Source organism: Halichoeres trimaculatus, unplaced genomic scaffold, assembly GCF_033239565.1.
Source record: "Halichoeres trimaculatus isolate MK-OKI-2021-1 unplaced genomic scaffold, fHalTri1.1 fHalTri1_scaffold_21, whole genome shotgun sequence".
Taxonomy (NCBI): Eukaryota; Metazoa; Chordata; class Actinopteri; order Labriformes; family Labridae; genus Halichoeres; species Halichoeres trimaculatus.
Window position 1 is genome coordinate 6,004,326 of NW_027437199.1, and position 14,096 is coordinate 6,018,421.

General features: G+C 43.4%; 1 protein-coding gene across 1 annotated transcript in view; it reads right to left on the reverse strand.

The window, feature by feature from the left end:
- Positions 1-13,853, reverse strand: part of LOC141810918 (uncharacterized) — a 40,582-nt gene extending 26,729 nt beyond the window's left edge. The window contains exons 1-2 of the mRNA XM_074698781.1: positions 13,330-13,853; positions 4,143-4,369 (exon numbers count right to left, since the gene is read on the reverse strand). Of these exons, the coding sequence (XP_074554882.1) occupies positions 4,143-4,350 (208 nt within the window). The 5' untranslated portion in view covers positions 4,351-4,369; positions 13,330-13,853. The remainder of the gene's footprint in view (positions 1-4,142; positions 4,370-13,329) is intronic.
- Positions 13,854-14,096: the final 243 nt, after the last annotated feature.

A 14,096-nucleotide genomic window follows, 5' to 3' on the forward strand; every position in this document is an offset into this window, starting at 1 on the left:
AAAATAATTATTACTTTTTTTGTCACCCAGCTCCACTCAGATTCTCCCAGAATCCCTCTTAGTCTTTACTGCGCAGACTCTGGCTGCACAACTGCTACCAGTGGCATCACCTGTGATGGGGGTATTTTGGCTTCAAAACCGTACCGAGACATAATATCTTATTTACGAATTAGCAAAAACTTCTTCTCTTCTCGGTGAGTCTAAGCTTTCCAGAGCAGGGGCTGAAAAACTGTACAATCAGAAAAAGGAGCAGATTATACGGTAGCTTCACAGAGTCTCGATGACAGGGTGCAGAGCGATTTTCATGGTGGCATTCCAAAGGGACCGACTAACTTTCTGATGTGCGACCAAGCACACGTGGTGGAAATGGACCCTAACACAAATTTCCTTTGGAGACGGTGAGCGGCTGCATACCTGGACTCTTAGCTAACGCTAAGTCATTTAGCTCGGGCTTTATCGCTCCACGTCACGGCTGATGTGACACAGAGACCGGCTCCAGAGCGCAGACAGCTGGGAGCAATGTCCTCTGGCTCTGCGGTGTTAAGATCTGCAGTTTACATTCAGAGGAGGGGCTGTGGAACAAACCTGCAGACGTTTACCCGTCCACGTTTTGTCCTGAAAGTTAGTGACGACTTCTCTTCAGCTCACCCAAACATTACTTCAGGCTGTGTTTGCTTTTCTGTCAGCTTTTTCCAGCTCTGCAGAGGATGACCCACAAACCATCACAGCTGTTTGTGGTCACCTCCATCATTACAGCACCACGCTGGACGGCTCCAAACGAACACACACATTCTTCTCTAATCGTTTGACACCAAAAGTCCAACTCTCTGGACCTCTGCTGTCTGAGATTGGAGGAACCCTGACTTTAAAGAAATCTCTTTCAAACCATTTCTAACAGTGTAAAATAGGTTCATACATTTCTAAAAGGGTTTGTTCATTCATTTATAACAGGAGTTTATGCTAATTAAGATACCTCCCACTTTAAAAAACAAATATTTTGCATTTGGTTGGCTAAACTCTAAAATGTCACAGATGCTCCCTCCATTGTTAACAGAAAAACTGAAGAAACTAACAAAACCAAATGACAAATGAGTGAAAAATGTGCATAAAACTGACAAAACCTTCAAACAAAACCTCTTTTTGGCACATTTGGTTCCTTAAACTTCACGCAAACTCCTCCGAGAATGAGCCAATCATATGAAGTCAGCATCTCATGTTTTAGCTGATGGCCGCTTGGCGAGCAAAGAACAAGATGAATAGGACTCAATCCACCTCCACAGGCTATAGTTACACTGTTTTGAAACAAAGACATTAGAAATATCAGCAGAGTGATTGCTTTGGACCGGACTTATCATCAGCATTTGCAAACACTGATTACAGTGTTTATGTTGGACCTTTCCAAATGCATGATGGGATTTGAGTTAATTTTGTGTTTTCAGAAGGTCAGAGGACTGTCTATTTGGAAAAGACACATGTTAATAAAAAAAGCCAAAGACTTTGACGTGAGGTGCCTCTTAAACTCCAGGCTGTAGGAATAAGTTAGGGCCTGTGTCCACTGATGGCATCATTAGCGCTAACAGAGCTTATTTTCTGTACAAACCAATGCACGGCTGCTGCTTATTGTTGCTAATCTGTCTGCTGTAAATTATTCAACTCTAGGAATACTACTGTCCTTGTCAAAATCACTTTTTCTTCAACGACCAATCAAAATCCAGAAGGGCGGGACTTCTGAGGTGATCTTGTTTGATAACAATAGCTAAGGTCAGTCTGGAGGAGTAACTATGAAGGTGCTATTTCTTGTTTTAGAGCTGCTACTGATGCTACAAGATACAGGCTACAGGTAATTGTCAAAAGTCGTAACATTTGTTTTTGCACAATTTAGTCAAGCAAATAAAGCATACCGCACATTTCAAAACAGGCTTAAAAGTCTCAGCTTCAACGAGAAGGACTGCTATCAGAGAGCTTTCACTCGAGAAAATGGTTGTGAAATTGAGGTTTAGGGGTACAAGTGCAAAAAAAAAAAATGCAGTCAGTGGAGACAGGCCCTTAACCGATTCTCTCTGACAAACTTTTTCCTCCCTTATGTGACTCTGTTAGCTAAAAAAGAGCTAACAGGCTCTGAAGTTATGGTTAGGTACCCCTGGTACAAAAATATTTTTAGTAAAGACAGGCCCTTAGCAGTCTTTAACCTATTTTGAATATGTTTGTTGACCTTTAACATAAACTTAATTTTACTCTGTAGGATAAAATAGAAGTTAAAATAATCTTCAGACTCAAGTTTTTCTTCAAAATTGCTAGAGATTGCAGGCTATAGGATAACTCTGGTTAAGTAAGAAAGGTTGGTGCTGTTTAAAAGTACCCCAAAACTAAAGCAGGGTGATTTAAGCACAAAAATTATGTCAGTGGAAACAGGCCCTTATCAATCTTTCACCTGTCTGTATGTTATGTAAACCTGTTTCACTGTCAGGCCAAACTTTGCTCCTGTTTTACAGTAAGCTACAAGAGAGCTAGATAAAAAGGCTTTAAATTGAGATTTGGCACAGTTACTGGAAAAAAAAGTGTTAGTGGACACAGGCCCTAAGTCATCTTTTACCTCTTGTGCTTTGTTGACCTTTTTTTATCTTAGGCCAAACTTGTGCTCTTTAATGCCACTTTGTACATTGTTTAAAAAAAAAAAAAAAAGGAAGAAGAAGCAAAACTGCCAGTGGACAAAGGCCCTTAACCGTCTTTCTTGTTTGTGTGTTTTATTAACCTGTTTAAATGTTGGGCCAAATTAAAGGAGCTAAGAGAGGGCTTGGAAAACTACTGATTTTTAAGTTTTGCTTTGGGACAGTTTCCTTTCTTGCTCACCCCTGTGTGTGTGCCTGTGTGTGTGTGTTAAAGTTGTGTGTCCTAATGTGAGTAAGTGTGTGTTTGTACGTTTTCCAGCAGGTCTGGAGAACAGATGCAGGCTGGAGGCCAACACTTCTGATCCAGCCATGGAGCTGCGTCTCCTGGGTAAAACCTGCTGCTGACTGAGGCCCGGCTGGAGGACGGAGTGATGTAATGGAACCATCCTTTCTCTGAACATCACTCCCTCCAGCAGTCTCGACCAACCAGTCCATCTGAGTCCCTAAACCCTTTTCCATTTCACCATCTCAGGCCTCGCCCTTCTTATCTCACAAACCTGAAACAGTCTGACCCCGTTCTGTCTGCCCACTCCACTATTCATTTCATTTCACCCCCCTTCATGAGTCTCCGTGAGGTTTGTTCCTTTCTTCTTTCCAAACATCGTCCGAGCCAAGAAGCTATCAAAGCAAACTGCGCAGTGAAGCACTTTTATGTAATAAACAAGAATAAATGAGGCCGGGGGATTTTCTGCAGTGAGTTTGTGAGATGACTCAGGCTGTGTGTTCGCTGAACATCAGATGAGACAAACAGAGCAGATTCGCTCCAAACAACCAGGACTACATCTTTGTAAACTGTTGTGACTGTGCCGGATTAAAAACCAGCGCAGTGATTGTTTTCTGTCGTGTTTCTTTACATTGAGGCGACCTCTGCGACGTGTCAGCGTGTTTTAACTGGAGGATGATCAAGACCCTCTTAAACAGGAAGTGAAGCAGGACTCATAACATCTGTTAGCTTTTAAGATATCAGCAGCTCTCCAGAGGATTTCACAATGAGGCCGGACTCTGTCTACCCGGGACTGACCCTGTGGGTTTGGGTGGACGATGGAGACAGCTGAGCTTGTAAAGCTGGTCACTGTTTCTGCTTTAATAAAACTTGCTCTGTCATTCAGAACAATACAGGGAAGATTAAAAGCGCAGCAGACAGACCTCGAGCCTGATTTTATTCAGACTTTAAGACACTATTAATCTAAATAACGTGTATCCACAGCTTCCCAAACTTTTATCTGCTCCTTTTATCTTTTTTGTCATCCTGAAATTGAATATCTTGGGTGACAAAGTGCTTCTTTTCTCTAAATGATGCAAAACCCAAAGTTTTGTCTCTCCTAAATGGGACATACATTTTTATTTCACACCTCAGACAAATAATAAATCAAGAAAACAACCAGCTGAGCTCCAGCTTTCATTATTCCACAGAGAAACTCCACAAATCATGCCACACAGGACAGCAGCACTTCTTTATCTGAGTTTTCTTACCCAGGTCAGAGCACTGGATCACACGCAGGTGGCACTGGCATCTGAAGGGACACTTGGGGCCTTCGGGCATGGGAGGGAAGCCTACACCTGTGACTTCATCACCCGATCCCGCCTCGTCCTCCATCATGAAGTCTAGGAAGCCGGACTGGCGGAAGGGCAGAGCCCAGCAGGCGGTGACCAGGAGCAGAGAGAGACAGGCTGACCTCATGGTGCCGCGAGCAGGGAGCCTGGAGAGGACACGGATCAAAGGTTTAAAAACAGTCTGTGAGTAGTTTCCAGCTCGCTGTGACGTTCATTTAATCAGAGACAGAGAGAGAAAGTTATAACAGCAGACTGACTGATCTCCTGAGAGGTAGAGGTCAAAGGTCGGAGGTTGAAGGCTGGGGTTAAGGGTTAAACACAGGGGCGTATCTGTTTAGTGAAGTTTGTCCATTAAGATATTTAAAGACTCAGTTTGAGGCAGGAGGTGAAAGGTGGAGCTGCGTTAGGAGAACAGAATATCAGTCTGTGAGAGGAGACGAGCCCCAGGACGTTCCTTTACTTATAAACACAGATGAAACTAAACTCCAGATCTTTACAGAAGCCAGGTTAAGATGTAATCAGCTTAAAGAAAGGCCAAAAAACAACAACTAAACAAGTGTTGGCACTACTGTTACCTGTACAGGTAAACTACAAAGTCATCTTAAATTGATATCTGAATCTATTAACACTCTAAAAGTGAATATTATTCAAACAGAATTTCAATACAATGACATATGTAGTGCACACTGACTATGTAGCTTGCGCCGTCCTGTGTGTAAGCTATCTAATGTTAGCTTCTTGTCCCAGTTTATTTATCACAGTTGTCACTTTTTAAGGGATTGAATGCTCCTAAATTGTCTGACATCATCTTATTTTTACCATTTATCGGTTACTTTAAATTTGTTTTTTCTTTCAACAAATGTTCAGTGTTATTATTCAAAGATTAGCCGTAACTATATTTCAGTCAGGAGCGCCCTAGTTTTGGAACATTTATTGCCAAATGGAAATACAGTTAAGGTCCTTGCTCACAGACTCTGTTTTTCTGTTTTTCGGATGTGTTTTTTGAATCCGTTATCCGAAAACGTCACTCACAGACACCTTGAGACATCTCGCACACTGAATCTGATGCATTTGTTAGTTGTTAGTTTTTTAGTTTTTCCCGGTGGGCATTGTGCAATAATTTCTTTCTTTCTTCTATTCATGGGCATTGTGCAATATACTGCAAACTGTGCTGTAAATTGTGTATATGTAATGGACACATTCTAGAGTAACTTTTTATTTTTTATTTTTTATGTTTGAGTGTGATTGGACTGAAGTGTGAGTGTCGCCTGGGCCCTCGCGTCCAAGACAAATTTCTCCCATGGGAGACAATAAAAGATCTCATCTCATCTCATCTCATTTATTTTTGTATTAATTGTGAAAATTCACAATATAAGAAAAATGGAAGCACCAAGCAATTGATCCTGAGCAGCGGCTGTCAGTGCGTTTCAGGCACAGGCACACAGGCACACTCAAGTCTTCATTCATCATCTAAACAACACCCCAAATGTTTAGAGAAAATATGTCAGGAAATGTGAGATTGTGATTCCGCGAAACGAGCTGGTGGATGCATATAAACAAAAAAAATTCGAACCTGTCCGGAAAAAGTAATGGCCAACGAAACTTTTGGCGAGAGTGTACAAATGTGATTGACATAACATGGGATCAAATTTATTTTGTGACGTGTCAATTTGGGATGAAAAAAACGAACTCAGTGTGTAAAGACCTTTGTAGCTGGTGTTATAGTCGTGCTATATAGAGTACTTTCTGGGTTAGCAAAGCAACCTGCTCAGGCTTTCCAGGGAGTGCGTTACAAAATCTCTCACAAGGGTAAATACACATGTACAGACTCAATTGGAGGAGTCGAGGGCAGAGGTGACGATACTTGTAGACAGTAGAATAGAATGGTTAACATAGGAGTAGCAGGGACAGGTGAGAGTGGAGACGTGTTTAAATACCTTGTCTTATAGAGATTCGATCATCAGCCATAATTTAGCGATTTCTTTTCACCATCGGCCGACTGTAACAAAGGGTTCTTATTTTCAGCCAAAAAACTTTTTAAGCATTTTTAACCATATTTCTGTCCCTGTTAGCTAACTACTTTTCCATCTATGGAAAAAAAATATCATTATGCTCCCTTAAACTGGTTTTGTTTCTTTATGCTAATCTATCATTTTGATTTTTAGCTTTCTGATGCTTTAGCTTTAGCATGCTAACTTTTTGAACACTTTCTGTTTTATTCTATATGTTTTTTTCCAACTTTGCTGTATTCACATATTATGTCTGTTTCTTTCATTATCACTTTATTTCCAACATTCATATGTAACTTTAGCTAACAGTTTTAAAAAGTTAACCTTTAGCATTTTCTAGCATTGGTTTGAATTTCAACACATATCAAAAATATATAACCTACATTTAATTTCTGTATGAAAACCACTAGTTTATTTCCATTAGGCTGATTTTATCTTTCCTCTCTTAGCTTGATTTGCAGTATTAGCTTACTAGCTTTAGCATTCCTGTCTTGCCTGCACACTTGTAAGACTGCTGAACATCTTTTCTATGTTTACATAAAAATAGTCATAATAATCTTTTCTATCAGAGAAGCTTCTGGAGTTTATTTTAGATAGATTTTAAGATGTGCTGTTGGCTCATTGCTCAACATCTGCGTTTACTTTCACACAAACACACTCAGGATGCTACATGGGAAACTCAACGTCTGGTACTGTTTACATCAGCGGGAAAGGACTGTTTGATATTTACAGTAACGAGTCGCAGAGATTGTATATTTGTTTGTTATTGAAGAATTTGAGTGTATATTTAACACACGCTGATGATGCTCCTGCAGAAACAAACTGTTACTGAACCCTGAGGAGGCTCTGAGATTCAAACAGTATGGTGATCCAAACTCTGTGACCCTTCACACACAGAGACAGAGACAGAGAGACCAGCAATCTGCGTGTCATGTCTTTAGCCAAAAAAGTTGCTCTCTCCCTCGTGGTGCCACAATAATTGAAGGGCAGATTTGAGCCGCAGCTGCTAACAAATGATTTGGGAGAAGTTGGTCTACAGCGGACCTTGACCGGGATCGTGAAACTGACCCAAAACCATCAGCTGGTTAGACTCGGGGCTGCTTCAGAAGCTGTCAGAGGCTCTTTTTGTGGGTGTAAATAAAAACCCAAAGTGTTGCATGTGGAGTTTTCTAAAGAGATGTGATGTTTTGAAGAGTTTGCGTCCTGAATGACAGAAAACAGGAGGAAAACGCGAGGTTCTCGTGTAATCCAGGTTACGTCAGGTCATGAGGATCACAGCTCTGAGGGACTCTCGTTGCAGGCCGTAATTACAGCTCCTGTCCACAGAACAGCCACTTTAACACACTGTACAGCTCCAGTCCAGTGGTTACAGTGATGCATACAGTATAACCGAGCATGGGAACAGGAGGGAAGTGAGTACTCTGCTTTGAAACCTTCTCTCCTGAAAACGCTCAGGAGTGATCTCACAAACCTGGACTGGTGTCACATGAAGCTTTATGTCTCGATGCAGTTTTCCACGCCGGCTGGAAACATGGAGAACATACTGTACAGGAGGCGCTTAAACTAAGACCAGACCCGGAGGACACGTTGTTCCAGTCTTCTCGACAGAATGAGTAATCTTGGCCGTGTCAGACTCTCTTATCTGAGCTCAGCTGAAGGCTCCCTCCAACAAAAACCTCGTCTTCAGACTTGGCTGCGGCATGATGTCGTCACTTTTTGGATTAAGGGATGTAAAGCACTCGTACATATCTGTGATGGTTTGTTTTCACCGTGGAAGTAATCTCAGAGTCTATCCATCACGACCTCCTCCTCACATCTGGCGCCTCGTGCAGACTCTCAGAGTTATCTCCAGAAAGTTAAAGAAGAGGTCTCCTGCTGCTCACTGAACCTTATCTGCCCACTCTGACCCACAGCTACGAGCACATTAACAGATCTACATGCACATGTGCACGGTGCAGGGTTTCAGTCTGCCCTCCATGTGTCCTCCCATCAATCCATCAGCCTCGGCCTGTAAATGTTTCTGCAGCTTTTAACGCGAGCCAGACGGGCACAGAGGGAAAGACAGAGACGTGGAGCTGAGTTTTTGTTAAGAGTTTCTGCACTTTGAGCCATAACGAGGCTCCGAGGGGCTGAAAACAAGATCCTGGAACAGAAACTGAAGATATTCTGGGGGATTATTGTTTGCTAACAACAAAGACAGCGTCTATAAGGAGTATTAAGATAATTGCATTAAGGGCTTTAGGATTTGGAGCTGCAGGGTTAAAGGAATGTGTCAGAAATCGATCCTAAAAAGTTAAAACCAGCTTCTTTCTGCAGCTTCTGATGCATCAGATGAACCAGTCTGCAAAGATGAGGCCACAAGCCCTGCAGGATGCCCACCTTTCTACACACGCAGCTCTGACTCTTCAAACACTCGAGTGTGCACATGTTAAACCCTGAGGGCTGTCAGCACAGCGAGCTGCAACATGCTCTGACCACGCAAACTCTGCATCAGCATTTTCATCTCCTTTACAGAGGGACAGAGAGAGACTGAGAGGGTTTTCCCCTCTGCATTCTTTTAATCCAGGTGATCGCACCTGAAACTGTAGTTCTCCGCAGTTAAAGAGTCGTGATCTGACTTCTTATAAACTGCACATAAACTATCTGTGCCTCCATGTGATGTTGGATAAATTTATTACCACAGCAAACATCTGCAAACATCTACAAAACCATTATCTCAGCGGCTCCTTTCAGTGTGAATCACTTCAGTGTTTCCTCACCCAGGAACTCATCCAGCATCTCATTGTGTCGTGGCCGTGCGCCAGCTTACAAGACGAAAAATGGGACAGGCTTTATCTGCGAGAAGTGGACTGACTAATCTGCACCCAAACATGTTTCCTGCGAGTGAGAGATGCAGGAAGCCAGAACGATTGACGTCGTTAAATTGACGTTGCTGAACTCAGAGCAGAGGGCAGGGCGGTGAAATGATGTGTCACAGGTGGATCTTTTCTGCCATATTGGATTGGAAATAAAGACATAAAATCCTGAAAAATCTAACTTTACAAAACAGAAGATAACACCCAAAAACCTGGAGAGCCCTATGTGTCTTCTGTCTTCTGAGTTTACTTATTTGAGTCAATCCAGATCCTGCACATGTCCCAAAACTTTGGGCACCAATTTACGCCAAATTAGTCAGTCCACTTCTTTCGGATAAAGCTTGTCCCATTTCTCTGGACTTCCACCAAACTCTGTCGTTAAAACTGAAGCCAAGAGGAGGCAGTTCAGCTCTAAAGTTGTGAACCCCACGTATAAAGGCTGTAAATCCAACCTTTGGCCCTTTAACCTCTCACTATTTCTTCTTTCCCTCCCTCTCTGTCTACTTTTTTTTAGGCTTAAGAGCAAAAAAGTGAAACTTTGAAGACAAAAAAACTTGAGGCTATAAATAAAGTTGCAGTTCCTGGAGTGTCCACTTGAGACAAGCTCAAAAAGGAAAGGAACCCCATTGACACCCATATTCAATTTTCAATTCTGACACTGGAGAAAGATGCCTACATTTCACTGTTAATTTTTTAATAATTAATCATCTATAATACACTAAGGCTTCAAGTTTTGCACTATAAAAAATGTGGGTGAATTAGCCAGGAAGCTAAAGGCTAATTTTAAGCTCCATCATTTTGCTATGATGACGAAAACCTAGATTGACCCAGCATTTCTATTAGAGCAACTACCCCTCTTGAATGGAGCTTGAGGAGGAAACTACAGTTCCCCAAGTGTCCACACGAGGCAGCACATTTCTTTTTCTTTACTCTCATATCTGATGAATTTTTGGTATCGCTTTCATTTTAAAGATGATAAGGCTACAAGTTTTGCATTTTAGGGGGTGTGACTGACTTGACTGGCAAGTGACTTCATTACAGCAGTTAGCAGGGATGCTAAAGGCTAGCCTTAGCACAAAATCTAATTCGACCTCCATTTGTTCCCTCCTCTGTCCACTGTTATCTCTTAAAAGAGGTTTAAAGCAAGAAAATGAAACTTTGAAGGCAAAAAATTCAAAGGTAAAAATAAAGCTGCAGTTCCTGGAGTGTCCACTTGAGGCTGGCTCCAAAAAGCAAAGCAATCTCCATAAACACCAATGTTAAAAAACTCATTCTGAAAGCGCCTACAGTTTTAGTTTTCAAAAACAGTCTTGTTTCTTTTTGAATTTATTTACAACTCAGCTGTTTTGAAGATGTTAAGCTAACGTTAGCTAACTCGACAGACAGGTGGCCTCAGTGTAGCTGTTGGGCAGGAGGCTAGAGAAGCTTTGATAGGCTGACTAAAATCTAGGCTGATTGTTTCCTCTTCAGAAACCAAAGTGTGACATCAGAGAGTCTATAACCACATTTTATACTGACAGAAGTCTGGGCGAAGCGTTTAGGGTGACTCCACACTGAGAGAAATGATGAGTCACAGGCCTCAGTGGGGTTTCAGAGGAGTTTTAGCGTGCTAGGTATGGTAAGCAGATGCCTGCTGGAGCCTGCAGATCTATAGCACAGAGCAGATCAATCAGAGGGAGCAGGAGCAGCTGTGGGACAGTTTAGGCTGTATTTCCATTAATCCATCCCAGAGAAGGATAAATGAAACTCCAACCATCTCCATCTGAAGAATCCAAAACCTGCCATCCATCACTTCCTGTCACACTCAGGAAGAAGACAGAGAGGTTGACATTTCCTGTTGCAGCACCAGCATCCTTGTCAACCCTCCTGTGTCCCTCTTTTGTCTCATCTCTCCTCCCTCCTTCCCTCCTTCCTCCCCCCTCGCTCCGGCCCCAGCATTACTAATGATTCCCAGACAGGAAGCAGCCGCGCTCGCATGAGGGAGTCAAGTAATGTTCCCTGCTTTGCTTTGTCACTTTCTTTTCTCTGCGGCGGCCTTTCATTGAAACGTTCAGGCATTACCATATCAAGAAAACGAAAGACGTGAAACAGAACGTCCTCTGGGTTTGAACCAAACCACGTCGCAGTAGAAAGCAGACACCAGCGACCATCCCGCTGTTCTCTGAGTCTGTGTGCGCCGCCTGTGAATCACTGTGAGGTATTTACAAGCTGCAGGACGTTTGAACACGTGTGGTCCTTTTTAACCCATCACAAACTCAACTGATACTGAAGCACAGACTTTTAGGGGCCTGTGCTTGGATGTGGTGCAGGGAGTCGGTGGTCAGCGGCAGATTTGTGATCCTTCAGGGGCTTCATGAGTGAGAACATCTGAAAATATGCAGCGAAAAACAACCTCAGAGCCAAAGTGCTCGTGTTGCATCACTTCTACCTCTTCAGCGCTATCGGGAAACCAGCCGTCCACACTCCCATGTGTTTGCAGGAATCTGTATTCATGAGGATATTCTGTGTAATTTCTGCAGCAGAGAAAAGGTCAGAGGCTCTGCAAACGCTCAGAGATCATTCGAGGTGATGCCTGCAGTCGAGTTCAGCATGAGAAAGCCAGCAAGTGGTTAAACCACATTTCAGCTGTTCCATGCGAGGAGCTGTCGGCCTGCCATCAACCTCAGTCCCTGTATCAACCGTCTGCACAGACGTGGACAAACTGCTTCTCCTTTCTTCTCTTTCCATCTCCTCCTCCTTCCTTCCTTCCTGAGACTCTCTCTTCCCGTAGCTCTCGGTATTTTCTTTCTCAGTCTGACCCTCAAAACTTTGGCCGTGCGTGCAGACCGACATGTGGAACTTTCTGGTATTCCGGCGGAGGAACCGGTCTCATGGCTGATGTCCATTTAATTCCATTGTTCCTGAGCTCAGACAGTCGGAGTCCAGATGGAAAAAATGCGGCCCCTGAGTGCAAATCTGGGGCCTCCAAACATTCACTCATCCCTGCTCCAAATGTGAAACATCTGCTGAGAAATATGAACTCATATGGAACTTTTATTGCTCTAAACATACTTTAGCTGCCTCTTATTTCATTCACAGGGCCTCCTCCTGCAGCTGAGTCTCACTCTCAGGCATGAAGGATGTAATGAGTTAACTGAAGCTGTTTGGTGGCTTTCTGGAAGCTTCAGCCCTCTCTTTGATAGAGGAAGCTGTACCATTTCAGGATTAATGGCGCTGTGCGTTGCCAGGTACAGCTTTTTTTTCATCTCCTCTTCAAAGACGCTCGCTTTAAGTTGCCCAGGGCAATTTGGGCGCTGTGAAAACACAAGCAGTGAACGCCACTGTGGCTGGCTTTGAGGAGGAACAGGGCCACGGAGCGGGACGATAAGAGATTAGGGTTGAAATGGCCTGTCTGCTGGAGTGGAAAGTGTAAGAAGCAGCTTTTTCCAAATGAAAGTCTTGTAGAAAAGTGACTCAACGCGGAGAAATCCTGTGTGTTGTTTTGACCCTTTTTCCCCCTTCATTTACTCGCAGACCGCCCAACGCCACAGGGAAAGAAAACAGGAGAAAAAGGGCAAAAGAACAAGGTGACATCAATCACAATCCTTTCTGCTGAAATAAGCAAATAATGACCAGAAACAACCCAGGGAGAGGATCTTTCCTTCTCTTTGTGTAAGCATTAACTCTGCCAGAACTAAACAAACACTCCAAACTCGCTCAGGGAAGAACTTTCAGATGGTCTACATCCAAACATCCAGCAAACACTGTCCACATCCTTTGTCAAATCAGCTCAGAGAGCAACAAGTGAAAGAAAGAAATGAATCAGAAAAAAGATTAACACATAAGTTTCTTTGGAAAGTAGAGATGGCCCAGAAGAATAAGGTTGTTGGCAGAGGAGAGAGGTACCAGCATCAACTTCAGTACCACACCCCCTCCCCGGCTGCTGCTCTCCGCGTTCCCTGGAAATGATTAAAGTCTCTCATCACAAAGCCAAGAGAGCTGTGGGAACAAACCTGGCAACGCATCGCAGTATTCACAACAGAAAAAGTACAAAGAGAAGAGATTAAAACAGAGAACACAAAGACTTTTACAGTGTCAAACAAACCAAGATTTCAGACGTGCAGAATCACATCGTTGGCGTATAACTTGACTTTACAAACGTTCCTGACATTCAGCAAAAACAAAATCCTTTCAACACTTTCATTCTCACCCACTCTCACTTTTCTCATCGTCATCCACCTCAGAGTCAGAGGATTAGCTTACCTGTTCTCAGTAGAAGCGAGGCAAAGAGGGTTCAAGTGGGCAAAGATGAGCTTGACTCCCAAAAATCCAGTCGCGTGGGGGGATGAGACTGTGGAGTGGCTGCGAGGGCCTATGTGGTAATTGGACTCGGAGCGCGTGTAGCCAAGATCAAGCAGGTGTGCTCTGTCACAACAAGGGGAGGAGAAAAAGAGAGAAGGAGAGGGAGAGAAAGGGGAGAGAGATAGAAGGAGGGAGGGGTCCAACCGCCGAGCTCCTCTCAGGACGAAACAATTGGTGGAGAACTTTCCCCGCTCACGCTGCGTGCACCAAAAAACAGCTGGAAACGAAGAAGGAGGAAGTGAAAAAACAGAGAGGGAGGAAAATGGAGACAGGCAGAGGGAGGAATGGGAGAGATGGAGAGAAAGAGAAGGAGTGATTTGTCTGGCAGCCTCCCTCTCTGTGACATCTGGTAATGATAGGCCCAGAAGAAAACGCTGCACACAAACTTTCTCCTTCTTTCACACTCACTCCGTCATTCATCCTCATTCAGCCTGCGAGCTGACTGCCCCATGGCAAAAACAAAGTGCCACACACACACACACACACACACACACACACACACACACACACACACACACACACACACAGACAGAAACACACACTGTTGTCACATCCATTCAGATCTGCACCTCCCCCTCTAAACCTCCTCCTCTTTTTAACCCTCAAATCTTTATTAGGTTTGTTTGGGTCCCTTAATGGACTTTGGGGTCTGTTGGACAAAAACAAGA